At 38.1% G+C, this 25,786-nt stretch overlaps 1 protein-coding gene across 2 annotated transcripts in view; it reads right to left on the reverse strand.

The window, feature by feature from the left end:
* Positions 1-2,427: 2,427 nt before the first annotated feature.
* Positions 2,428-25,786, reverse strand: part of LOC122074042 (WD repeat-containing protein DWA2-like) — a 33,701-nt gene continuing 10,342 nt past the window's right edge. The window contains exons 6-14 of one of the 2 annotated variants that reach the window (XM_042638832.1): positions 19,103-19,230; positions 11,861-11,930; positions 5,515-5,603; positions 5,255-5,300; positions 4,557-4,630; positions 4,397-4,470; positions 4,258-4,316; positions 2,876-2,958; positions 2,428-2,648 (exon numbers count right to left, since the gene is read on the reverse strand). In XM_042638832.1, coding sequence (XP_042494766.1) covers positions 2,917-2,958; positions 4,258-4,316; positions 4,397-4,470; positions 4,557-4,630; positions 5,255-5,300; positions 5,515-5,603; positions 11,861-11,930; positions 19,103-19,230 — 582 coding nt within the window. In that variant the 3' untranslated portion in view covers positions 2,428-2,648; positions 2,876-2,916. Of the gene's footprint in view, positions 2,788-2,875; positions 2,959-4,257; positions 4,317-4,396; positions 4,471-4,556; positions 4,631-5,254; positions 5,301-5,514; positions 5,604-11,860; positions 11,931-19,102; positions 19,231-25,786 lie in introns of both variants that reach the window. The other variant, XM_042638831.1, reaches the window with a different exon arrangement.

The following is a 25,786-nucleotide window of genomic DNA, read 5'->3' on the forward strand; positions in this document are numbered from 1 at the left end:
ACTGTTACGGGAACCCTCGGACAAGGAACAAGAGAAAGAGAAGGATCTGAAAGAAGATTTATTTTAATGACAGGTCTTGGCCCTACCACCATCACTTCCTGGAACGGGGGGAAGATAGCTTAGCAGCAGACTATTTGTTCTTCCCGTCTTTTTGAGGGAATAGAACAATAATGATGTGGGAAACGATACAGATAAGGAAGGCTTTGAAAGACCTATCCAAAAGAATTCATAAGAAGCTCTTTCTTTATTCTTTATTAAAAGATAAGGACAAGAAACAAGAACAGGAAAATCCTAATAAATGGTATCCCAATCCCAACCACATCCAAATTAAAGAACTTCACTGACAGGACGCTTGTTCCCTTTGTCATAAAAAAGAGACTGATTTGCCTATCTTTCTCTCTTGTGACTTCTCTAAATAGATCCGAACCGCAAGATCCTTGGGATTCAAAACTGAAGCCGTCCTTGAGGAAACTCTCCTATCATTCATCAAGAACTCTATTCACAACTCATCTATCACCCAATCCCACAATTCTCAATTCCTTAATAGCCTTTTTCATCACTTTTTTGTTAATCAAGGTGTCCGGGTTAGCTTACGCACACCTTGACTAATCCTCAAATAGACTAGCGCAGCTACCCACTGCCACGATCTCCACTTAAATCGCAAATGTTCCATCACAATATACTGCACAAACGAAAATCATTGCCTTCGATTACACAAGCTTCAAACCCCACCAACTCGTAGCACAAACTCAAAGTTATACCACATCACGAAACAATCCCGAATATTCCACTACCTACCATCCCTAACCCCAGCTCCAGCCCCACCACCTTAGATTTGTACCAACAGCTATCAACACTTCAACCATTCTATCTTCCATCTCAAATGGTAGCTTCGATACAACATCCAAGAAAGCTGGTTGGGCATCAGTGTGCATTTTTAACGATAGTTTTCACATATCTTAGAATACAGAATTCACATGTTCCGCCCAAGAAGCTGAAGTTTAAGGCATTCAATAAAAAAGCACTAGGATTCAAGATAGAGGCAACCATCCTTGGCCCTGGGAACTCTTTGGTTTGTTACACGATCTCCGGGACTCTATATTGTGTTTAGACTCTTCTATTATTAAGAAAGTTTTTTTTTTTGGTAGAATATTATTAAGAAAGTTGATCGGTCTGTAACAAGTACTGCTCATTCACTAGTCAATAAGGCTAGAATTAATGAGCACAACTCCTCTATCTCGGACAATGTAATCTCTCTCCTTTAGCGTCTATGATTTTTTTTTGTTTTCAAAACAATAATAGGACCAATTTGACCAGTTCAGGTTGAGTTTGGGGGTGTTTCAAGTTATAATTTTTATTATTATTTTGGTTCCACTTCCACATGTGTGGGGTAGGGTACATTAGGAGGTAACATTCGTTTTTCCTATTATATGGTTTAAAGAAGGCACCTCCTAATCTACCCTACCTATGCCCACACACATGTGGAAGTGGAGAGAGGGTTACTTTAGTTCCAATCAAGCACCCTACATTACATAAGAAGAAAAGAACCCAGCCAGCTTACATGTCTTTACGTCTGAACACAGATTGACACAAAAAGACCGTGCTGAACCCACCCACCCAGATGGACACTAAGCTCGAGTCCTCTTTAGCAGTTGTTGCATATCATGTTTAGGCAAGTTACGTCTGCATTTGACAGCATGGCACACTGGAAAGAACAGTACTATTACCTCCAGTCCACTAAAGAACACGAGCAAAAGCTATAGTCATCATGGGCCTGTCTTGCCAGAATCCAAATAGAATCTGCCTTTCCAATTCTTAATACAATTCTTAATCGTTCAATTCTCTTTTGTGCACATTTTTAAAATCCAACAGTTATGAAAGTTTTAAGGCATTTAGAGGATTAAAATGTGTTTTGAAATCTAAAATACTTCCACAACCATCAGATTTTGAAAATAAATAAGTGTTGTGCAAAAGAGAGTAGGGCTAAAATTGGGAAATTAAGAATCGGAGAGGAGCTGAATCCAACTATAGGTAGCCGCAGAGTCGGTTGTGGCATGTCTAACTTCTAATGCTTCATTACAGGCACTCCTAAAATAAAATGGCTGAATTCTTCATCAGCAGCATTCTCAAGAGTATAACTCTTTAAGGTCAATTTGTAGAGGGCGAGACCCAAGGCAAATCAAAACAACAAACACAGGAGAGGCCACAATAAAAGTGGATAATGCACTTTTCATATTTAGACTAGCAGTCTCATGCTCACAAGCATGATCAACTAGTAGCAGTGGTCTTGATATTAAAACAAATATAAAACAAAATAAAAAATGGGCAAAGAAATTGAATCATCAAAAATGAAAATTCTTAGAAAAAGGGAATAGATGTGAATCTGTGTTTTTTTATGCCCAACCCAAACCTGAACAAGCAAGTCCATTCACAGGAAATTCGGTTCCATTAGAAGCAGTGAGCTAATCTAACAATTCTTCGATACGAAACAACAATAACAATAAAGCCTTTTCTTCGATAGGAAACATTCTACTTTTAATCCCAAAATACATATATCAGAAATATTTTACTTCCCGACATGCATTCTATAACCATTTCTCTTCAAGAAAAACCAACAAACCAATCTGGACGAAATCCAAACACATTTTCTGAAATAAGAAACCAAAATTTGGTCAGGTGATCCATGTGCTAGGGCAGCATGCTTCAAGGGTAAAGTTCAAGAAAAGATAAAGAGCAAGACATAAGGATGTTGTGAGATTTGCAGTGCTGAGTTCACATTAGGGAGTTCTGCAGCAAAACAAGTGCCAATGGCGTTGAGAAGAATATTTTCCCACATGGTAAAAACACACCAATTTTCTATCAACTTAAAACTCACCAAAATGTTGTGCCCAGAAAAGAGTGCCAAAATGTTAATCTTCAATTTTTTGGGAGATGGGACTTGACTGATTCTACAACCACCTGTTTTTCACCAAAAAATTGGAAGTTCAAGACCAAACTCTGCACCTTCAAAGCATGCTTAATTGGAACGGTGAAGTCTTAAAGATTGACTACCTGCTGCAGTCTAAAAATATGTTATATATGTAGATGATCCAGTATATATTACAGGTGCATTTATCCATATCCAAATTCTTTGACCATTATTATCATGCCAGTAGCATATTAGAACATAATTTACTACAGAATATGAACAAAACATAGTCAAAAAATGAAATCTTAGGGCATGCCTAGATAACCTAGTGTCAGGGTGAGGCCCCTACATTGTTTTGGCCAGCACAGCACACCTGAACCAGGTCAATGCCAGTTATTAATGTCATGCATCCATGTCACACTGAACTAAATTTCTGGGAATAATATGTAATCCCAACAACAATACTTGTTTAACAATAGACATCACAAACCAAAGGGAAAAACAAACATTTGATAAGAAAAGGGTGTTTTAGGTCAATAATAACTGAATACAACTAAGTGTCACCACTGGAGAACAAGAGAGTGGAAGGAGGGACTTAACATACAAATGATGCACATAGGACTCAATCCACATATGATGTCCCCAAATCTCCAAGCAAAAAGCAGCATGATATCTGATCATCTAGTCTGGGAATAGAAATGCAGCAAGGGGCCAACTCAATTCAATATGCCTCAGGCCACTAAATAGGTTATACGGGACCCAGGTCAAGCGGTGTTCATTAAAACACTACCTCATATTATGATGTGAAAAGTCTCATCATATAAATGTCCAGAAAAAAAAAAAAAAAAAAAAGGAAAGAAAGAAAGAAAAGAAAAAAGAAAAGAAAAGAAAAGAAAAACAGGGAAAGAGATCGCTGGCTGGTCGCATGACCCATGCACTGAGAGAATGCAGGGACATCATGTATGAAATTTTTTTATTTCACAAGGGGCGGACTGGTAATTTCACGTGATCCTGTGTCTGGGCGCAAGAGTCCCACGAACAGGCAGCGTTCTTTTCCCCCCAAAAAAAAAATAGGGAGAATGAACCCTGGCAGTCTAGTGTTGCCTATGCCCAAACACAGGCGGGCGCGAAAAGACCACACTATCCCCCTGCCCCACGTGCTGAAGATGCTCCCACACGCCCTCCCTTGGCCTTGCTCTGGAGTTGCTTACACCAGACAGGCAGGGTTCTTTTTCCCAAAAAAATATTAAAATTTCCATTTGTTGTCAAATAAATTGCAGAGCTTTGTCATGCGACAAATAAAGTGCTAGTTCGTTCTTATTTATGTGTAATATCATCCTGTGGTTTACCCTGCCATCATAGGACAATGATGCAAAAATCCAAGGTTCCCGAGAGCTCCAAGCAAGGCCTGAAATAGAAGTCATAAATTAGTCAATCTTACTTTGAGTGTAAAGATCAGCCTGAAGTTACTGAAGATACGAGCATCACCATAAACACTATCTTCGTAGTCACTATATGAGTTGAGCAATGGATCTACGCGCCGAGAAAGTGGATGTAACAAACTATCACCAAGAAACATTTGTAAGACATGAACAGAATAAAATAAATAGAGAAGGTGATCTTCAAACAATTAAAGAATGCAAATGACCTTTCCGATGTTGAACCATCACTGCTACCATAAGAAACTGACCATAAATTGACAGCTGAGTCTGTTCCAGCACTCTGCAAAATGTTACACCTCTAGTCATGAAGGCTAATGGCTCAAGAAGCATGACAGATTTGGCCTGAATCACCACAGAGAGGGACTCCCTATGTCTATGCCACTCAAAATGCACACAGCATACACGGGCAGGGGATTGGATAGAGTATACCATACTGGTCTACAAGATTGTCAACCAGAGACCCAATCATATAGTTTTAATCATTTCCATCACCTTTAGTATGGTGTCATACTCCATTCTACCATTCAAAAGAATGTGACAGGATGCATGTTTAAAGAAAAAATCCATGATAATCAAATTAGCATTTCATCATGGCCTGTCTCTTGCAGATATCCCACAAAGTATTCTCCGTTGTGTCAAATAACGAAATAAAGTAATCTTTTCCAAAGGGGTCTTCAAAGGGGAAATATTCAATACATGCCAGACCATGCATCTTGTAGAAAGGAGAACCAAGCAGTAGTCCAATCCAGTCTCCTATCTTGCACACCATTCAATTAAGCAGTTTGTCACCCCATGTGGATGAAACAGGAATGGTCATTGTGTCAATAGGGTGTGGGTGTGGGTGTGTGTGTGTGTGTGTGTGTGTGTGTGTGAGAGAGAGAGAGAGAGAGAGAGAGAGAGAGACCAAAATCAGTTCATCATACTCGGGGTTGAACTGTACAGCCCAGGTCCTGCCAACATGACCAATCAGAAATCAAATGACAACCACAAATGCATGTGTATACAAAAGAGACATCTAAACATTCTACTAAAATCCTGACAACTAGACTGATGAGGCATCAAATACACAAATAGGTCTGTGTGATGCATAAGCTTGTGAAACAGAAGTGCAACATTGTTAAAAACAGATAAGTAAACTAAACAAAAGAAAAGAATGAGATGTACCAGTGTGCATGCCCTGGAAGCTCACTGATAGGAATCTTTGGCATTCTAAGATCCCATATGCATATCCCAGACTCATCCTCTGCAGTAACCTGTGTAAGTTGGTTGCATTTTTGTAAACCAATGTGAAAGAAACACTAATTCACTCCATCATGAGATCTGAAAACCCGTCTTCCATATATTACATATATGTTTGGCATGGATGAAATGCATTTATTCAAAAAGAAAATGGAAACCAGAACCAATTATTTCTATCCAACTGGATAAATTATTGATTCAATTGCCATGAATTAAAGCATTCAAAAATAGGGCAATACCCCCCATCCACCCAACCCACCCCCCCACCCCCCCCCCCAAAAAAAAAAGGAGCTTAGTTGGCCTTAAAAAACTTTAAATCCTCTGAAAAGCAGTCCAAGAAATGGAAGAAGTTCCGAGTTGTCAACCAATCCCTGCTGACTCATTAATACTGCTTACGTTCAATAGTCTGGCATACTGATGCAGATCAACGGTGCTTCAACAAGTACCAACATGGTTTAAAGTATCGGTACGTATCGTATCGTATCGGTATCGATCGCTATTGGCATGATACATGTCGATACGCTACAGGGAAAAAAACTAAGTCCATATCATATCGTGGGTATCATACCGTATCAGTACGTATCGGCCGATTCATACTGATACACACGATACATGCCTATACGTACATTTGGCACCTTTTTAAATTTTCCACTATGTATTGGTACATATCGATGGGTATCGGACCGATACGTAATGACAAGGATTAAAGTATCGGTATCGGTCACCGTATCGGTCGGCCAAAATTAAGATATGTATCGGAGCGTATCATGGAGAAATACGCTAAAGATATAGACATAATTGGATAGGGAACACTTTTTTATATACTTTTGCATAAAAAACAGTTAAAAAAAAGCTATAAATAACATATATTATGTATGAACACTAAAATGAAGAGTATCACACTGAGAGACAAGTATATTCGGTTGAAATTGTTCAAAATGATGAGGTTTCTTATAGTTTTTTCTATTCTCATTGCCATTGGTATTGTAATGAGTGCCATGAAGAGTGTCGTGTTGGTTCATATTCATAGCAAGGAGCTTCTTAACTAGGAGCTACTAAGATAATGTTGTGCATTGGTCGAACATAGGCGCAATATTTACCCCAATTGAAATATCTATTGTAGTGGGACTCTCATTCATGTTAGAATCTTGTAATAGCGTATTACTCTGGAGTGGCCAATGTTGGTCCTGTATAAGGCCCATATCCATAGGTTGAAGAAGCACCTGAAGATACATGGTGTTCATATCTGGATGAAGAAAATCAAAATTTTTTTATGGAACTTGTATATTGATTGTTTGTAATTAGGATATAAAAAATCTACACATTTGGAGCAATAAATTGAATAAATCTAAGAAACAAAAAAATAAAAATAAAAATAAAAAATAAAAAATTGAAACCCTCACTTTTTTAGGAAAAACTTGCGCATCTAAGTTCAAATCATGATTCATAGATTTAGTAAATTATGAGTTTCTTTTAAAACTTGAATAAACTGAATTTTCTAAAAAAAAAATATTTTTTTTGTATTTTTAAAATTTTAATTAATTTCAAAATAAAAAATATTAAATAAAATACACACTTTTGAGAAAAATCTTTTTTTTTTTTTATTTTTTATTTTTTATTTTTTTATGAAACTTGCAGATTGGTTGTTTGTATGCAGCATATAAAAAATCCACACATTTTGGATCATTAATATTAAATAGATCTAAGAAATTTGTAAAAAATTTGAAACCCTCATTTTTTGGGAAAAAAATGTGTAAATCCCTTCAAATCTTAAGTTTTCTTTATATTTTCACTCACAGTTTGCTATTCTAACAATAATACAACTTGGATTTACAAAATAATTTTGTAAATATAGGATCATTTAAAAAAAAAAAATGTTTTGGAAGAAGAGATTACCAAAATAGTTGAATGTTCTTAACAAAGGAGTCCTTCATCCACTTTAGCAAATAGAAATTACTAAGTTTTTGCTTCAAACCTTATTCCTTGCTTGAATCATTCCCTTAATAGGTAGCACCAACTTGGAAGAAAAAATGGAAGTGCAAAACCAAGCTCTATTTCAATTTGAATATGAAAAAACCAAGACATTTGGGCCAAATGCCAATTTAAACTCTGTGTAGTATCATATCGATACGTATAGTACGTATCAGTCCGATACGTATCGATACGTACCGATACATCATGGAAAATTTAAAAAGGTGCCAAATGTACATATCGGCAAGTATGTGTATCGGTATGTATCGACTGATATGTGCCAATATGATACGATACTATGATACATACCAATACAATACGATACCCACAACACGATATGGACTTAATTTTTCTGTAGCATATCGGCATTTATCGTGCCGATAGCGACCGATACGGTACGACATATAGAGTTTAAATGGGCATTTGGCCCAAATGTCTTAGTTTTTTCATATTCAAATTGAAATAGAACTTGGTTTTGCACTTCCATTTCTTCTTCCAAGTTGGTGCTACCTATTAAGGGAAGGATTCAAGCAAGGAACAAGGTTTGAAAGTAAACACTTAGTGATTTCTACTTGCTAAAGTGGAGGAAAGACTCCTTTTTTAAAAACGTTTAACTATTCTGGAAATTTCTTTTCCAAAACCTCACTTTTTTGAGAAATGATCCTATATTTACCATTTTGTTGTAAATCTAAGTTGTATTATTGTTGGAATAACAAATTGTGAGTGAAAATTTAAGGGAAACTCAAAATTTGAAGGGATTCACACACTTATTTCCCAAAAAAATGAGGGTTTCAAATTTTTTCTAAATTTGTTAATCTATTCAATATTAATGATCCAAAATGCGTGGTGTTGCATACAAAAAACCAATCTACAAGTTTCATAAAAATTTTGAGTTTTCTCAGAAGTGTATTTCATTTATTCTGAAATTAATTAAAAATTAAGAAAAATGCGAATTTTTTTTTTCAATCCATTCAATTTTTAAAAAAAGTTATAATTTACTAAATCCATGAGTCATAATTTGAAATTAGATGCACAACTTTTCCCAAAAAAGTGAGTATTTCAAATTTTTTTTTTTAAATTTTTTAAATCTATTCAATATTATTGGTCTAAAATGTGTGGATTTTTTATATGTTGCTTACAAAACAATCAATCTAGAAGTTCCATAAAAAATTTCAATTTTCCTCATCCGGGCATGGATATCATATATCTTTAGGTGCTTCTTCAAGCTATGGATATAGGCCTTATGCAGGACCAACATTGGCCACTCTAGAGCAATACACAAGATTCTACCATGAATGGTAGTCCCACAACAATAGATATTTCAACTGGGGTATATATTGTGCATATGTTCGACAAGTGTACAACATATTTTAGTAGCTCCTATTAAAAAAAAAGCTCCTAGCTATGAGTGTGAACCACCACGACACTCTTCATGGCATTCATTACAACGGCAATGGCAATGATAATAAAAAAAACTGTAAGAAACCTCATCATTTTGAACATTTTCAACTGAATATACTTGTCTCTTAATGCAATACTCTCCATTTTAGTGTTTATGCATAATGCATGTTATATATAACTTTTAACCTTTTTTTTATGCGAAAGTATATAAAAAAGTGTTCCCTGTCCGTTTATGTGCGTATCTTTAGCTTATCTCCAATACTATACGATATCCTCCGATACGTATCTTAGTTTGGCCGACCGATGCGGCGACCGATACTTTAATCCTTGAACATAGGGGAAAATCCAGAACCAAATAATAGTTTACGGTTCTCTTTTTGAAACTTTAATCCTTGAACATAGGGGAATATCCAGAACCAAGTAATAGTTTACGGTTCTCTTTTTGAACCATTTTCTGGTTCAAAACTGAACCATGGTTCAGTCTGGTTTACCCCAAATCGTGGGAACTTATCTAGGACTAGTTTCATTCTATTTCTTACTTATTTAGTTCCTTGTAAAGAGGCTGGATTTTTTTAGTAATTCTCAGCCTCCTTTTAGGGTCTTTGGATAGTCTTGATTGAATAAAACTCTTCCTATGTTGGATAGAGTTTTAATCATGTGGGACATCTATTCCTACTTTGGATAAAGTTCCCTATGTTCTACTTTCTTCTTTCCTATTTCAGTTTCCATATAAACAATGTAAGGCCTAGAGCTCCCCATGGTTTTTACTAGTTGAATAAAGTAGGTCTTGCCTCCATTAAGTTCTGTGAGATTCGGAATAGTGTTGTGGGAAGCAGTGCAACACTTAGTGAGATGAGAGGGTCAAGGCAGTTCTAGGTGAGATGCTTGGTTCACATCCTCTCTTTCTTCCATTCTTCTTCAACCTGTCCATTATATCAGGTCAGTACTTCTATGTTTCTGTTCAGTTTCCTTCACTTACTAGTTGCTGGATTTTGTGTTTTCAATTGAAGACATCTAATTCATCAAATCTGATTTCAAACCTCGCAACTGGATTCTGTCTATCGTACTTATGGTTCCAAAATCTGATCTTTACATCAGATCATAAGAGTCCTTCTACCACTTGGATTCTTAAGTACTTAAGGCCTGATACGAGGTTTTGGACCTTCGGTTACTGATTTTGTTCGCTGTTTTCAACTCTTAAACCAGAATATTGTTCTACTCTTTAATTCTGTGTTCTTCTACTGCTGTTCTTAATCTATTTACTTCTGTATGCTGTTCTGAGATCAGTCCATTTCAGTTCGGTTCTTGGTTCTAAAACAGTCCTAGTCCAACGAATTCTATAACTTTGAATCTGACAGTTGAATTGGTTTCAAATTTTGATATTCTATTATTTTTTTTAGTGGAGTAGAGCATCCTTTAAATTCTGAAGTGCACTGACATTGTGATCTTTTTTACAGTTCATTCTTTAATTCTGTTCATTATCTAATCACTGCGATTCTGGTTTTAAATCAAATTTCTGGATCCCTACTTCTAGAAACCCATCGCATCGCCTATCTTTCTGAAGAGACAAACATGGCCACCTTCCAAAGAATGCACCCCTTAAAATACTGCCCTCTCCAAGTTACCATCCAAGTATGATCATTAGACGAATTATCTTAGCTGGTCCTCCACAACAATCACTTATTGGGAGCTAAAGTTTAAATGCATAAATCTAACTGCACCCACTACAATAAGAGAAAAAAATGTTTTGCATGAAGTTTGTTCTTTAGTACTGATTTTTGAATCAATATGATTAAATGTAGGCCTCCAACTGGATTGCCAAGAGACAAAAATCTAAAACTTCTGGAATACCACGGTTCTTGATCATCGAGATTGTGGTCTGAAAGACTATAAGCCCACATGAGTGAAATCTAGCAAACCTTTTTGACAATTTTAGGTATTTATTTGAAACATTTCAAGTGAAATCTAGCAAACCTTTTGACTATTTTAGGTATTTGTTTGAACATTTCAAGCTTATTCTGCTGTGACAGAATCCACAACGTAGGTTTAATCCGAGTTCTATATTAGATTGAATTTACTTAATTAAATCTAGCTTTTTTTATCTTAAGTTTATGTCAAATAGGTGATCCAACCGATATCTACCGAATGGACAGAAGTTGATCTTTATATGATTAAAATCTGCACATATTTACAACTGAGCACATGTTGATGAAAGAAGCATCTCAAATGTGTGTAGGTAGCACAAACATCTAATAAGCATGCATAGTTGTCAAGGCATCGCCAAGGCATCCAGGCACCCTTTGCTGGAAGGGCGTCTTGTTGGTGTCTCCTTGACACCATGACAACTACGTAAGCATATTTTATAAACTTCAACAAAATTTTAGGCAAGGCAAATTTTTCTATAGACAAGCATGTTTAGGGTTATCTGTTGATGAGAAGTTCATTTCCACATGCTAAATTTCATGGCCCATCTCAACCAAAGACACCATCTAGTTGATGTTTTCCCTTTCTACTTCTGGCCATCAAATCAGTCCAGGATGGCGTGGCAATTTTAACAATTGACTAGATAGGGAACATGTAGAATTGTAGATTTTCCATCTGTCAAACTTGAAATCCAAGCTCCAATATGGCTCATCATGCTTTGAAACATTTCCCTGGCTGTCCATATGTTTATCAAAACTGACCTGTTGATTTTGACACATAAATGTAATGCTTTTGGGCTGAAACTTACCACATAAGTCGAGAAATGATGAAGACAATATGTCCACAATATATTAAGTCCAAATAAGCTGCCATGTGGCAGATAAAAGCATCCCAAGAGGGTGCTTGTCCAGAACTGCGCCCAAGAGTTCTACTAATAGATTGTTTGCTTCAAAACCCATAACTGGAAGACACTTACAATTATATGGTGTTTCTTAGGATTATAATCCACATTGCGAACATGGGCATGCTCAATTGAATTTGTTTTCCTGGAGACAAGAATATGAAAAACTTCTTAGCCATCAATCCTAACCTGAACTAAAATATAAGTCCACACATAAAGTTGAAACATCCAAATGTCAGCAGTCTTATAACTTAGTTATATCAATACAGTGTAAAAATTATAATTAGCTAAATATTAAAGAAAGATAAACTGAAATTTCACAATAAATATCTCAGCAGAGAAAACAAATAACAAGAAAAACTGCAAAAGATGCCCGATTCACTAGGTATATGTTTGATTCAATGGAAAGTATTTTACAGGAATTTATTGAAAGTGAAAACAAAATTGTATAGATAAAGCCAGAACTTATTTCACTAAAATGCAATAATTTTTTTGGAAAATGACTTCTATTTTAAATTCTAAATGTTATTTCCAGAAATAAAGTGGTGGAATCTTGGTCAATGATACAATTGACACCCACGTAGAACACCGATCCCATCATATGGATGGATTCTGTTTTTTTTCAATCAGCCATGCCTAAGTATGATTCCTTGCATGTACAATAAGATAAAAAGGGGGGGGGGGGGGGAGGAGGAGGGACAAATGGAAAATAAATAAAAGGCAATTTTCATAAATATATATTTTTTTCGTTAAATTAACAGAGCCTAAGCATCAGTTTGGATTGTTGGAGAAGAATAGTCCATCAGTCAAGGATTTCTAATTAATGGTTTTAAATGACGAGTAATAAGTGCTGCTCAGATTGGGTTCACTCTATTTGAGGGAACTCCCATGTACCATTAGTTTTCAAACTCCAGAATTCTATGTGGAGGTCTGAATTCCAGTTGGTCTTAGGATGACAACAAAAATTCCTGTGATTCCCAATTTGAATCACCGTCCAATGTGGATCAGGTACATCATTGCAGTTTGGATTATCGAAAATTGATCTTCATTGCAGTTTGGATTCTCAGGGATCAACACAGATGCTAAATGGAATTTCAAAAGCTAAATTTCTGTCTGCAACAATTGAAAAGTTAAGCCACAAGTCAGGGACTTAATAACTTTAGGGAACTTACAGTAAGAGTTTTCTTTAGTTTAATGTAAGGTTGGATCATGAATGACCTAACCCCAGGCAGGATCTTAAACACAGTCAATAAATTTCAGATTCAAGGAACAAATCAGAAAAATAAACAGCAAATAGAGAAGGGGAAGAAGAAGATAGGTAATAGCAAAAGGGGATAGGGTAGTCTCCCTCACCCACGGCCTCTCACTGTTGTTTTACTCCCTTATCACAGCCTCTCTTAGAACAATGGGGATTCGCAAAGCAAACTTTCTTTCATAACTTCAAATCATTGGGGACCCTCTTAAGGTCATTACATTATATAGGAATAAAACTTGCCTCACAAGAAAGAACAAAAATAGAAACATAACAAAAATGAAAACTAAGAAAGTCCCTCCAAAAGAGATCTTCTTTGTACAAGAAGCATCAAACTAAAAGGAAATAGACTTTTGGAAACTCCTAAAACTGGAAACTTAAGTTGTTTGTCCTAATTAAAGACAAACAAACTTTTTACAAAAGAAGATAAACGAAAATGGAAACAAATCTTGAAAAGAAAGTCTTCTCGAAGTCTATCAATAGCTTGCTGTCCAAGACAAAACAGAAAGTAGAAACTTAATTAAACTAAACTACATCCGAAATTAAAAATAGGAAAATTGGACCCAAATCACTATTCACTTGAATAGTACTTGTATATATATATTTTGAATTCAATTCTCGTCCTCTTCTTCATGCTTTGATCTACATCAACTCATCTTCAAAGAAACTCGACCTCAAGTTTTCTAGAATCTAGGGATGAGCTTGTGTGGTGCACATCCAGTTTCAGCCAAAAACAGTACTCTGGCAGCTCATAGATGTCTGGAATGTTATCTTCGAATTGTGGCTCTTTTTCTTCAAAAAAACTCAGGTGGGACCACGAACTCTATGTGATCAACTCCAATATCAAATGGGTACTTGACTGCCGCATCCACATAGTCTTCTTATATTGTGTCCCAGACCTCTACACCTTCAATCTCAGGTCCTTTAGGATCTTCTTTTTGGCTGTTCACGATCATCACAGTTATTCTAGTGCAAAGTTACTTGGTCTCAACCTCATTGTCCATCGTTGCGACCTTGTTGCTTTCAAATTCTTCTATATGAGTCTTGGTAATAGGAAGAATATCAAGGACTAGCTCTTCCTCGACAACAAAAATTACTGGAACTTCTTCAACATTATCCTCAATTTCAGGTTTTGTTTCTCTGATTGGAGGTTTCTTCTCTTGTTGCTCTTCCATCTTCAAAACTTCAACAGCTGCCACTGTAGCATCCCTTTGAGATGGAGGTAGAAGGGACCAAATGTAGCTTCGAATTTTGTGCAAGAATGGTCATGCGGTATAATACAAGTTTCAAGCTCTCTTCAACTGTAAATGCCTTCTGGTGGGAATCTTGCCCAAGGATTAAAGTATCAGCATCGGTATCGGAATCGGCCATCGTATCCATCAGCTAAATCTAAGATAAGGATCAGAGGGTATTGTGCTGTATTGAAGATAAGCTAAGATATGCTAAAGACCAAGGATTAAGTATCAATAACGGTCACCGTATCAGTCCTCTTAAATTTAAGATGCGTAATGGAGGGGAATCATAGCATTAGAGATACTTTAATCATGAATTCTTGCCAAAGGGAGAGCTTTCTTTGGATATATTCAAGTAAGTATTGGTTCTCCAACTCGTGCTACATCTCTTCCCAAGTCCTAGGCTCACGTCTTCTAACTCAGAGCAGATCTTCATGGACTCTACATCATTCTCTAGCACGACCTGTCAATCGGGAGTAAACAAATCAAAGCTTCTGCGCCTATGTCAAGTTGTAGCAGACAAAACATTCCTCCAGGGAATCTAACCAGTCAATGAATTGGCAGGGATCCCTCTGTCCAGCAAAGTAACTTCCGATTCCATCTTCTGTGAGGATCTGATACCATTAAGGTTGAATCAAGAATGACCTAACCATAGCCAGGATCTTAAACACAATTTATAAATTTCAGATTCAAGGAAGAAATCAGAAAAATAAACAGAAAATAGAGAAGGGGAAAAAGAAGATAGGTAATATAGCAAAGGGGGGATAGGGTACTCTCCCTTTGACTCGGGTCTCACCCATGGCCTCCCACTGTTGATTGATTCTCTCAGTCACAATCTCTCAGGACAATGGGAATGCACAATGCAAACTTTCATTCATAACTTCAAATCACTGGGGACCTCTTAAGGGTCATTACATAATATAGGCATAAAACTTGCCTCACAAGAAAGAACAAAAATAGAAACATAAAAAAAAAAAGGGAAACTAAGAAAGTCCCTCTAAAAGATATCTTCCTTGTATAAGAAGAATCAAACTAAAAGGAAACGAAGACTTCTGTAAACTCCTAAAAGGCTAAAACTGGAAACTAAGTTGCTTGTCCTAAGTAAAGACAAACAAACTTTATACAAAAGGAAATAAATTAACATGGAAACAAATCTTTGGACAAGAAAGTCTTCCAGAAGTCTCTATCAATAGGTTGCTGTCCAAGACAAAACAGAAAGTAGAAACTTAATTGAACTAAACTAAATCAGAAATTAAAAATAGGAAAAATTGAACCCAAATCACTGTTCACGTTAACAGTGGCATGTGAACAGTTTTTCTTTTTCCCTCGTCCTCTTCTTCATGCTTTGATTTATATCATAGCTTCATATGGAAGAGTCAAAATCCATCTTAGCTGAGGGAAGGACCCGTTGAAAACACCAACTGATGAAGAACACTAACCTGTGGAGCAGATGTAAGGAACACAAACTGCAGGACAGAATCACAGTGATATAATGATAAATGATTAGAAGAAGCATGATAACTTAACAACCAGCACTTGGATGTTGCTGGAAATCAAGTTGAATGAAGTACGAATCCTGCTGAAAGTATGCTCCAAAATTGGAATTGATCCAATGGTTGGATCTGCAGAAACTCACAAGGACAGAAATTAGTAACTATAGAAAAACAGAAATTAGAAAGTATAATAGAAGAACTATTAACTTCAGGTCTAAAATCCTGATGGCAATCAAACTAGGGTAGAATGGAGACCTATAGAAGGAGAAGAACACCTCCAAATATTAGCCCAATCTGATGGATAGATTGGCTGTAATAATATGACAAACATCAGCCAGAATAGAAGAGAAAACAGAAACCATATGATGAAAAACTGGATAGAAAACTGCAGGAAGAAGTGATTAACAAATAGATATAATAAAGATAAAAGAATAAAGGATTGGAAAATACCTAGCATAGCCACGGTAGGAGGGATGGTTGCTGGAATTTGACAAAACAGTAAGGTTGAAGAAGAAAGAGAAAAGGAGAAGATGAGAGAAGGAAAGGGAATATGACTTGATATCACCATCAAGCCTAGGTTAGCTTCACCAGCAACCAGCCTAGGTTTCACCACCTGGGAGCATGCAACTCTATCACCGCAGCAGACATTCTCGCAAGAGATCAATTCTTCAAGCATCAAATTCATGGGCAGCTCGCCCCTCTTATTTATTTATAATAACCAATCAGCAACAACAAATATAGTAACCCTCCCATGCATGGGGGTTACTTTGTTGCCAAGCTACTTAGAAAATTCAATGCTACTACAGTAAAATAGAAACTTAATAAACAAAATGGAGACTCTTAGTTTCTATTACTATAACGAAGACTCTATACATAAATAGGGACTTAATCACAATAGAAATTAAAACAAAATACTAACTCAGATAGCTCGTAGTAGCTCCACATTTGGGATAACATTGATGTAGCTAGGGCTGTCAAAAGGAGGGCTCGAACTGACCAAACCATGGTTCAGTTCTGTCCCAGGTCTGGACCTGTTTTAGCCCCGTCGAACCAGCCTTGCTGGCCCCCAATTTTGTCCTATGTTGGTCCACCTTTGCATCCATCGAATCAACATAGCAGCTCCAGATTATTGCAGTATATTAGTTCCTATTTTGGGACTCTAGAAGATCCAAAATTCCTGCTACTGATCTCAGCATTGGACTGTTGCCTTAGTCTTATTATGAAAATACAGCTGAAGGAAGAAAAAAAAAAAGGAAAGCTACTGTTCACATGAACAGTAACCAGGATTTCTTACCTTTTGGTGTTTAGACTCTTCTGTTAGACAAGTAATGGTTTAAAATGTTTTAGTTGTTAGTTTCCTAGTTAGTTACTTTCTTTTTCTTGTTTGTTTCCTATTTTGTAACCTTCTATTTTGAAGGATCTATTGTGCCTACTAAAGAGGCTAACTGATTGTAATTGAGACAGACTTTGATTAATAAAAATTGTTTGCATATGCAATGTTTTTCTGTGGGATGCCCTAGGTGAGATGCCTAAACCTGAGGGGTGAGATCTCCATTCACTACATTCTTCTCCCCCCTCCTCAACCCCTCGTTCGATTCTCTTTGTTTTATTTTATTTTCTCTTTTATTTGTTTGCTGTGAGAGAGTGTTTAAGTGATCATAACAAGCTTGTTTGAAGTTCAGAAGCCTAATTAAAAGATCAGATTGAAGCAGCTAAGAGGAGAGATCGATTTCAGCCAGGTGTCAAGGTTTTCAACCCAATCAATATCCACCATATCTCCCAGACCAGCTGCCTCTTGCCTAAGGCCCTAAACCCTTTTAGTGTTTTGTTGAACCTATCAAGGACCACCTTCAATCCAAATTTTAGCATCATCTGAAGTTGGGAGCTCAAGTAATTGAAGAAAAACCATAAGTTTTCCTAATTCATGGCGACAACATATCTCTCAATCTATCAGGCAGAATTGATTCAGATTTTGGTGGTTTGTTCCTTCATATAGGATCTCCAATCAATCCAAAACTCCGCTCCATCTGAACTGTGGTTGTGAGTTCTCGAATTTCTCCCAATTCAGCCAGAATTTCAGATCCTGCCTGGGACTAGGATCACTTGTGGTTCTAGTCTTACATCAAACATGGGCCAACACAATCAGCCAAAAAGATCCTTCAAAGCTTGCTGGCTGATGGCTACACATGGGCTCTTTATGGCTTAAGTTATGACCATCGTATCGGCCCAAGTATGGTCTGACAATAAGAAGTCATGACCTATTGTGGGCTGGTTATGAATTAAGCATTTGGACCTAAGTATGGGCCTGATTGGGCTGGCATTTATTCCTCCTTGAATACACCCTCAGCTCTGCATCACCAACCAAGAAAACTTCAGCTGAAGATGACACCATTTTTAAGCTCAGAGAGAAGCTTCACATGAATATCTGATCTCCAGTTTCTCTCTCCTAAACCCATTCCATCTCTCTATCTCATCTCTGATTTCTCTTCCATCTCCAGTCTCCCTCTCTCAACCCTTTCTGGTAATGACATGGCTCATCTCTGATTTTTTTTCCATAAGTGATATTTTCATTTTTTTTTTCAGGAACTCTTACCTTAGAACAGCTCCTCTCCTCTGCAATTTCACCCTCATGAGGAAGAGAGAAACACCTGACTACTGCAATTACATCCCTGCTGCGATACACATCCCTGCTGCGATACAGCCCATCCTTGAGAGAAAGAGAGAGAGACCCAGAAAACTGAAAGTGGAAGTTGTCGGAGGCATTCTGGCTGGTGGCACAGCCGCCAGCTGCTGGAGCTGCCTCAGCTAACTCCACAGTCTCCTATCTCTCTCTTCCTCGTGTAGAAGACGATGGTAAGTTTTCTAGATTAAATATAACTACAGATATTTTTTGAAATTTTTTTGATGAATTGTGCAGTCATTTTTTTCTTACAAAATTAATCCTATCCCCAGGAGAAAAAGCCAACCAAACAAACCACGGAAAGGAAAATTGATACTTTCCTCATTTTACTATCCCTTTGCTAAAACCCAGCAAGACGTGGGACCCATCCACTCAAAATTCCCACCCACCGTCCCCACCAACCAAACAGGGCCTTCAGGTGGATAAGATACAATCATGTTGATAGAATCAACTCAATCAAGTAACCAGGTCTGACATATAAGAAAATGAAGAAAGGATTTGGAAAAGTTGCTCAGTAGCTCAATAACATTCCAACATTTCAAAATGACAAGTATCTTTCATCCAAGTGTCAACTATACACATTACAAATACAGGAAACCTAAAATGACAAACAATTCTTCATGACAAGACAGAGGGATGCAGTATTAAAGGAAACCATACTTCATTGTTCGGATATCCCAAAATTGTATCAATGAGTCACAAATAGCAGCAACAGCATTCTGGTTGTGTGGATCCCATGCTCCACCAGATAAGCTATGCAGCATACCAACAGATTCCTGTGATTGTACCTGGATTTTAAACAAAATGATTTTTGATAAGTGGACATTTTTAACAAAATATATTGAGCATAAATGAGAGCAATAATATCATAGCCCGGCAATTAGTATCCTAATAGCAGTACACAATAATTGCATGGCTACAAAGCAAGCACACCTTAAATTCAAACCCAAGTAATAATTAAAAGGAAAAAAAAAATTAATGATAAAATTTAGAAACTGCTCAATTCCCACCAAGCTGCCACATCTACATGGTGGCAAAGCATAAGCAACTGAAAACATGTTTCAGAAGAAGGTTCAAACTAAAAAATGTAATATTGTGGTTCAACCTTCCCAAAAAGGAAAGAACACAGGATCACTATGAAAAAAGAGAATGATATGTAAACAATTTCAAATCAATAACTGACCAGCAAATTCTAATCCCAGATTAGCAACAAAGGATTTGATTGGTCGCAACATAGGCTCTAAGGAGATTTTTCTGAGAAACAAGGAGATAAGAGTTTGCTGGTTTTGATATTCCAGCACCCAGCTATGGGTAACAAAAGAGAGAAGAAAGAAAAGGATAAGAGAGCTGTAACCAAAGTGGTGAACTGAGAAGTTGTAACCTCGTCTTATACACCCTTCTATAATTATAAAAAATAAAATAAAAATATGGGGAAGAGGGTAATTTGTACAAAAGGAGAATTTATCCTCATTATGGATTTTTTTTTTTGGGATGAATAAGCAATTTAATTACACAAGAAGAGAATAAACAGGGGGGAGGCAACAAGCCATTAGGGACAAGCCCCTAAAGGAACAAAGGTGGGGGGATCCAACTAGACATCAAGACCTCTGTCCAAAGGAAAAAAAAGGGGGACAAAGCATCAATTTGGGGAGGGGGGACAATGATAGACAAGGGGAGACCCCAGGCAACCAAAATATTCCTATTCCTTGGGGTGTCATGAACAAGGCGATGCTTTAGGCAACCAAGTTTAGAGGAAATGTCAAAATAGATGGCATTCAATTCTTCTCATACGAGCGAGAGTTGGAAGTCCATTTACGAAGATTATGCTCCATCCAAAGGTGGTTGATGGTGGCGCAGAAAGCGAGCTTCTCGGCAATATCACAGATGGTGTTGCCCTTGAATATCATGTCAATCCAGATCCATTCTCTGCTAAATGGGAGAGGGCGCCTATGGGAAGGCCAACATCGACTGAGAACTTTCTTTCAGATGATTGAAAAAAAGGGACATTAAAAGAAAAGGTTGTCAACATCTTCTGTACCATTCCAGCAGAGGTAGCAAGAGGATTGGATAGGGATATGGCAGTGAATGAGGTAAGACCGAGTGGGGAGACAGCCGGCAATAGCACACCAAGCGATGAAGTTGTGGCGGGGAGGTGGATTTATACCAAGGAGCAAGAGGAGCAGAGGTTCTAACATTATTCCAAGCGAAGGCCTAGGAGAAGAGACTAGAGGGGGAGGGAAGCTAAGAAATCTTATCATCCCTATCTCTAAGGGCCGGAGGGAGAGGGGATTAGATGACCGCAAGAGAGGGAGGAGAGGTAGGAATGGCCCAGCCACTTTCTAAGATGGCCTCAACTTTTTCTAACCTACTAAGGCCCCAGGCATAGATAGACCGGGGTCTAACAATAGAGAGAAGGATTTCGGAAGGATGCCAGGGATCAAGCCATAGGGAGGTAGAGAGGCCGTAACCAATGTTAATGGCGAAAGCATTGAGGGTTGAGGGTCTGAGAGGAAGGATGCTACGCCAAACCCAAGCAGAATCTAGGGAAGGGGAGACTGTCCAATTGAAGTCATTTTTTAAGGGGGAGGAGTATATCCAAGCGACCCATATGCTTTTCTGTTTAGACGCAATTTTCCAACAGAGCTTTAGAGTACCGGTAGAGTTTATCTCTTTGATTCTTCTAAGCCTCAGACCTCCCTCAGATTTGGGGAGGCAAATCGAGGCCGAACTAATTGGATGAACAAATTTGCTTGTATCCATTCTTTTCTAAAGGAAGGAGCAAAAAAAGGATTCAATCTTGTGGATGATGGAGGTGGGGAGGATAAAGATCCCAGACCAATAAATGTAGAGGGATTGGAGAACTGATCTGATAAGCTCCAGACGCCCTGCATATGAGAGGAGTTTGCCTTTCCATAGCTGGAGTCTATTCCTCGCATAGGGGTGCAGTGGCGGGCAGGAAGCCTGGAGGTGATCAAGGGCGAACCAAGGAATTTGGCAGGGAAGGTTCCGAGGGAGAACCCAGTGAGCTCCAAGAGACGAGGTTTTGAAGAATCAAAAACGCCAGAGAGGAAGTGGCGTACCCATTGCACAAGGCTCCCACCATTGCAGAGTTGAAATGTAAAGGTTGTACACGAACAAAGGAGCAAGGAGAAGATGGAAGAGGAAGGTTAAAGAAGAAGAAGAAGAAGAAGAGGCGAAGGAAAAGAAGAAATTCTGGTAGAATATTGTCTGTTAGAGAATTCTCTACCACACCTATATTGCTTCAATAATATGATGTTAGGAATTACACATACCTCCCTAGGGAGGTAAAAAAAAAATAGAAAAATTACAATATAAGACGACAAGATAATATACCAGTCCCTAATGTACCGTTATTACACAACTCTAACACTCTCCCTCAATCTGGAGAATAAATGTCACATTCTCAACTTTCATAAACGGGTATTGAACTAGTGGTAGATGAGCCATTTGGTGAAAATGTCTATCAATTGATCATTTATCTTCACAAAAGGGGTGCAAATGCAACCAGAGTCTATCTTCTCCTTGATAAAGTGCCGGTCTACTTCAATATGCTTTGTTTTGTCATGTTGCACCGAATCGTGAGCAATGCTTATAGTTGCCTTATTATCACAATAGAGCTGCATAGGTCATTCAATGTCAAACCCCAACTTTTCGACTAACTGTCTCAACCAAAGAAATTCACAAACTCCATGAACCGTTGCCCTAAATTCTGCCTTTGCACTCGAACTAGCCACAACATGCTATTTTTTGCTTCACCAAGTGACCAAATTACCTCTCACAAATGTACAATAGCCCAATGTAGACCGTCTGTCTGAGATGGATCCAACCCAATCGGAATCTGTGTAACCTTCTATTCTCAAGTGATTGTGCCTCTGGCATACAACAGTCCTTTCCCTAGAGTGGACTTCAAGTATCTGAGGATGAGGTATATAATATCCATATGCCCACTCTTGGGGGCATGCAAAAACTGTTTCACCACTCCAATTGCATAAGTGATGTCTGGGCGAATAAAAAACAGATAGATAATGCAAACTCTCTTTCCCTTTCTAATAGAAATAGGAAGGCCTAATGCAGAAGGAAGAGAAGGAATGCTACTTGACAGAGGAAGGTGGATCTCAGGATGTGTCTCCAAAGAGGACTCTAGGTAGGTCTTCTTTCCCCTTCTTTTGTGTACAAGTAACTCCTTATCATTCCATATCCACTACCTGAATGATCACCAATATCAACAACATCCACTTCTTCCTGTTTCCCAATGTCAAGCATAAAGGGAGAAATAGGCAAGAGAGGAAGAAAAGGAAAGACATCAACTGCCTTTTCACTCCCACTACTTTCCTTTAGAAGAGGATGTTAATGAGAAGCAAAGAAAGGCACAAATTCAAAGGTGGCTTTGGAGAGAAGTGGCCTTTAGGAAGGACCGCAGCACTTATAGCCTTTGGTTGAGAAGGAATACCTAAGATATTTGAGAGCCTTGGGGTCAAATTTAATCCGAGACGTCACGGCCCGCAACCAAAATCCCACAGACCTAGCTCACCAGCTCATGAACTTAAGCCATTAGGCTAAGAAAGGTTTAGTTTCTTAAGCTTTCTACTAGAGTGTAAAAAGTCTAGATACTTGTAGAGAAGACCCATAGACTAGATCTTTCTACCATTGTGGAGGCGTCTAGACATTTCTAAGGAAGCCTCTAGAAGCAAGAATATTCTAATTAAGACTTGTACATTGTAGGAGGTTTTTCTAAGATCTTCAACCAAAAAGGTGGGAATGTTCTAGGTCTTTGACAAGAACATTCTCTACCATTGGATGGAGGGCAAGTATAACAATCTTAAGCATTCTTTGTACCTTTGATGCCTATAAATAGGAGTTGCATCATTTGGCAAAGGCTTCCACCAATCCACTACGCATTCAAGTAAGTTGAATCCAAGCATACTTAGAGCAATACAACTCTCATTCTCCCAAACTCTCTTGTGATCTTTCTCAAGCTCTCTTCTTAAGTCCCTCAAGATGTGGTGATGTTGGTGCTACTATGGTTCCATTCCTAGAGTAGGACGAGCTTGTTGGCCAACTGGGGGAGCTAGGTGCTCAAAACCATGGCACATACCCAAAAGGAGAAATTGCCCCTTTTAAGGCTTAAGTGTGGTAGGCGTTGGCCAAATTGGAAGCTTACATTGAAGAGGTATATGAGGATTGGGTAATGCGTAGAAGCACAACGGCCAGGGGAACCACTACCTCTTGTGAGATGCCAAGGGTAGAGGCGCCAAGTCCAATTCATTTGAAGGGAAGAGAGCTTGAGAAAGTTCACAAGAGAGTTTGGGAGAATGAGAGTTGTATTGCTCAGTATGCTTGGTGGAATGGTGGATGCCTTTGCCAAATGAGGCAACACCTATTTATAAGCATTCAAGGTAACAAAGAATGTTAAAGATTGTTACACTTATCCTCCATTCAATGGTAAAGAATATTCTACTCAAAGGCCTAAAACATTCCACTTCCTCGGTGGAAGACCCTAGAAAAACTTCCTACTATGTACAAGTCTTCTTTAGAGCATTCTTGCTTCTAGAGACCTCCTTAGAAATGTCTAGGTTAGAAATCCCAAAAAACTGGTGGTAATGGGAAGAAACAGTCCTACTTTGATTTTGAGCTTCAAGCCTCTATTTCTTCATGTGGGGCCTCCTCTTGATGTTGCAATGATCTTCATATGAGTTCATCTCATGTTTTCTTCAAACTTTTCAAAGGTGGAAATGGCAGCGGAGAATTTGTAGTACGACTCTCAAACCAAAACTGTAGGCTCTGATACCAAGTTGAAATGTAAAGGTTGTACAAAAACAAGGGAGCAAGAGAGAAGATGGAAAAGGAAGGCTGAAGAAGAAGTTGTGGCAGAATGTTGTGTTAGAGAATTATCTCTAGCACACCTATATTGCTTCAGTGATATGATGCAAGGAAATACATACACCTCTCCCTAGGAAGCTAAAAAATTAAAAAGCAAAATTATAATATAAGACAAGAAGGTAACAAACCAGTCCCTAAGTACCCTTACTACATTACTCTAATATGTAAGGTCTGAGGAGAGTAATATTATACGCAGCCTTACCCCCACTTCACAGAAAGGCTGTTTCCCGACTCGAATCCACGACCACAAGGTCGCAATAGAGCAACCATACCATTGCGCTGAGGTATAAGCCCTCTTGTTGCACAAAAGGGTAACTTTGAAAAATACTCAAAACGTGAGTCGCTGATGAGGCCCCTTATTCTACTTGGGTTTGTAGCAATAAAAATCCCAAAACAGCATCCAATTGTACATTTTGGTCCTTAGTTTTACCCCATTTTCCCTCCCTGTCTCTTGAGTTTGTGAGAATGAGTATCATATTCATTGTTGAAGGAAGTGCGAAGGAGAGATATTTATGCCTAACTAGGGAATGGGGGGTGAATATGTTGCGGAGTTTTGTAGAATTGGGAAGCAAGATAGGGCAGGCATAAGCCAGAAAGAGAGGAGGGGATTCTAAACCTTAGCCACCATGGTTCACCCTAAGAATGCATACAGAATAGCTAATTCAAAAGGAGAAGAATGAGAAGATCCTCTCAATGCCATTGCTGCTGCCTTTTTGGGTTCAAGAATTATTAAAGGGAACACCAAACATTAAGAACTGGGAGTCCAAGACATGGCAGCGTCAAAGGAGAGGTTCCCAGGTTTCATGAATTGGTTGTGAACCCTCCCCCCCCGCCCCCCCCCCCCCCACAAAAAAAAAAAAAAATATAAAAATATATATATATATATATATAAAAGATGTTAGGAAAGGACTATGTATTAGGATATATTAGGATATAACAGGAGAAAATGGGGAAATAATTTTGATAGAATAGTGAAAGAATCTCTGAAGGCCCAAGAAACTTGAAACTTGAAAGCTTGGTGCCTCCTGCCTTGACCATGCATTGTTGTTCTGGACAATGATCTTGTTACAACAACAGCAACTAAGCCTTATCCCAACTAAATAGAGTCGGCTATATGGATCCTTGCCCTCCAATCAGCTCTATTTGAGGTCATACTTGATAATGCCAAGTCTTTCCTTGCCACTTCTCCAAGGGTCATTTTAAAGTCTGCCCCTGGTTCTTTTAGTTTCATCAATCTAAATCAAATCACTCCTCCATAATGGAGCATCCAAATGCCTTCGTTGAACATGGCCATGCCACCTCAAACAACTTTCTTGTAGCTATTCGTTATCGGAGCTACTCCAATGTAGCTATTCGTATATCGGAGCTACTCCAATCTTGATGTGATCAGCGAACTTTAGGGGTGTGTCAACTGGGATGAAAGACACACTCTCGACTGCATAT

This window comes from Macadamia integrifolia, chromosome 3 (genome assembly GCF_013358625.1).
Source record: "Macadamia integrifolia cultivar HAES 741 chromosome 3, SCU_Mint_v3, whole genome shotgun sequence".
Classification (NCBI taxonomy): domain Eukaryota; kingdom Viridiplantae; phylum Streptophyta; class Magnoliopsida; order Proteales; family Proteaceae; genus Macadamia; species Macadamia integrifolia.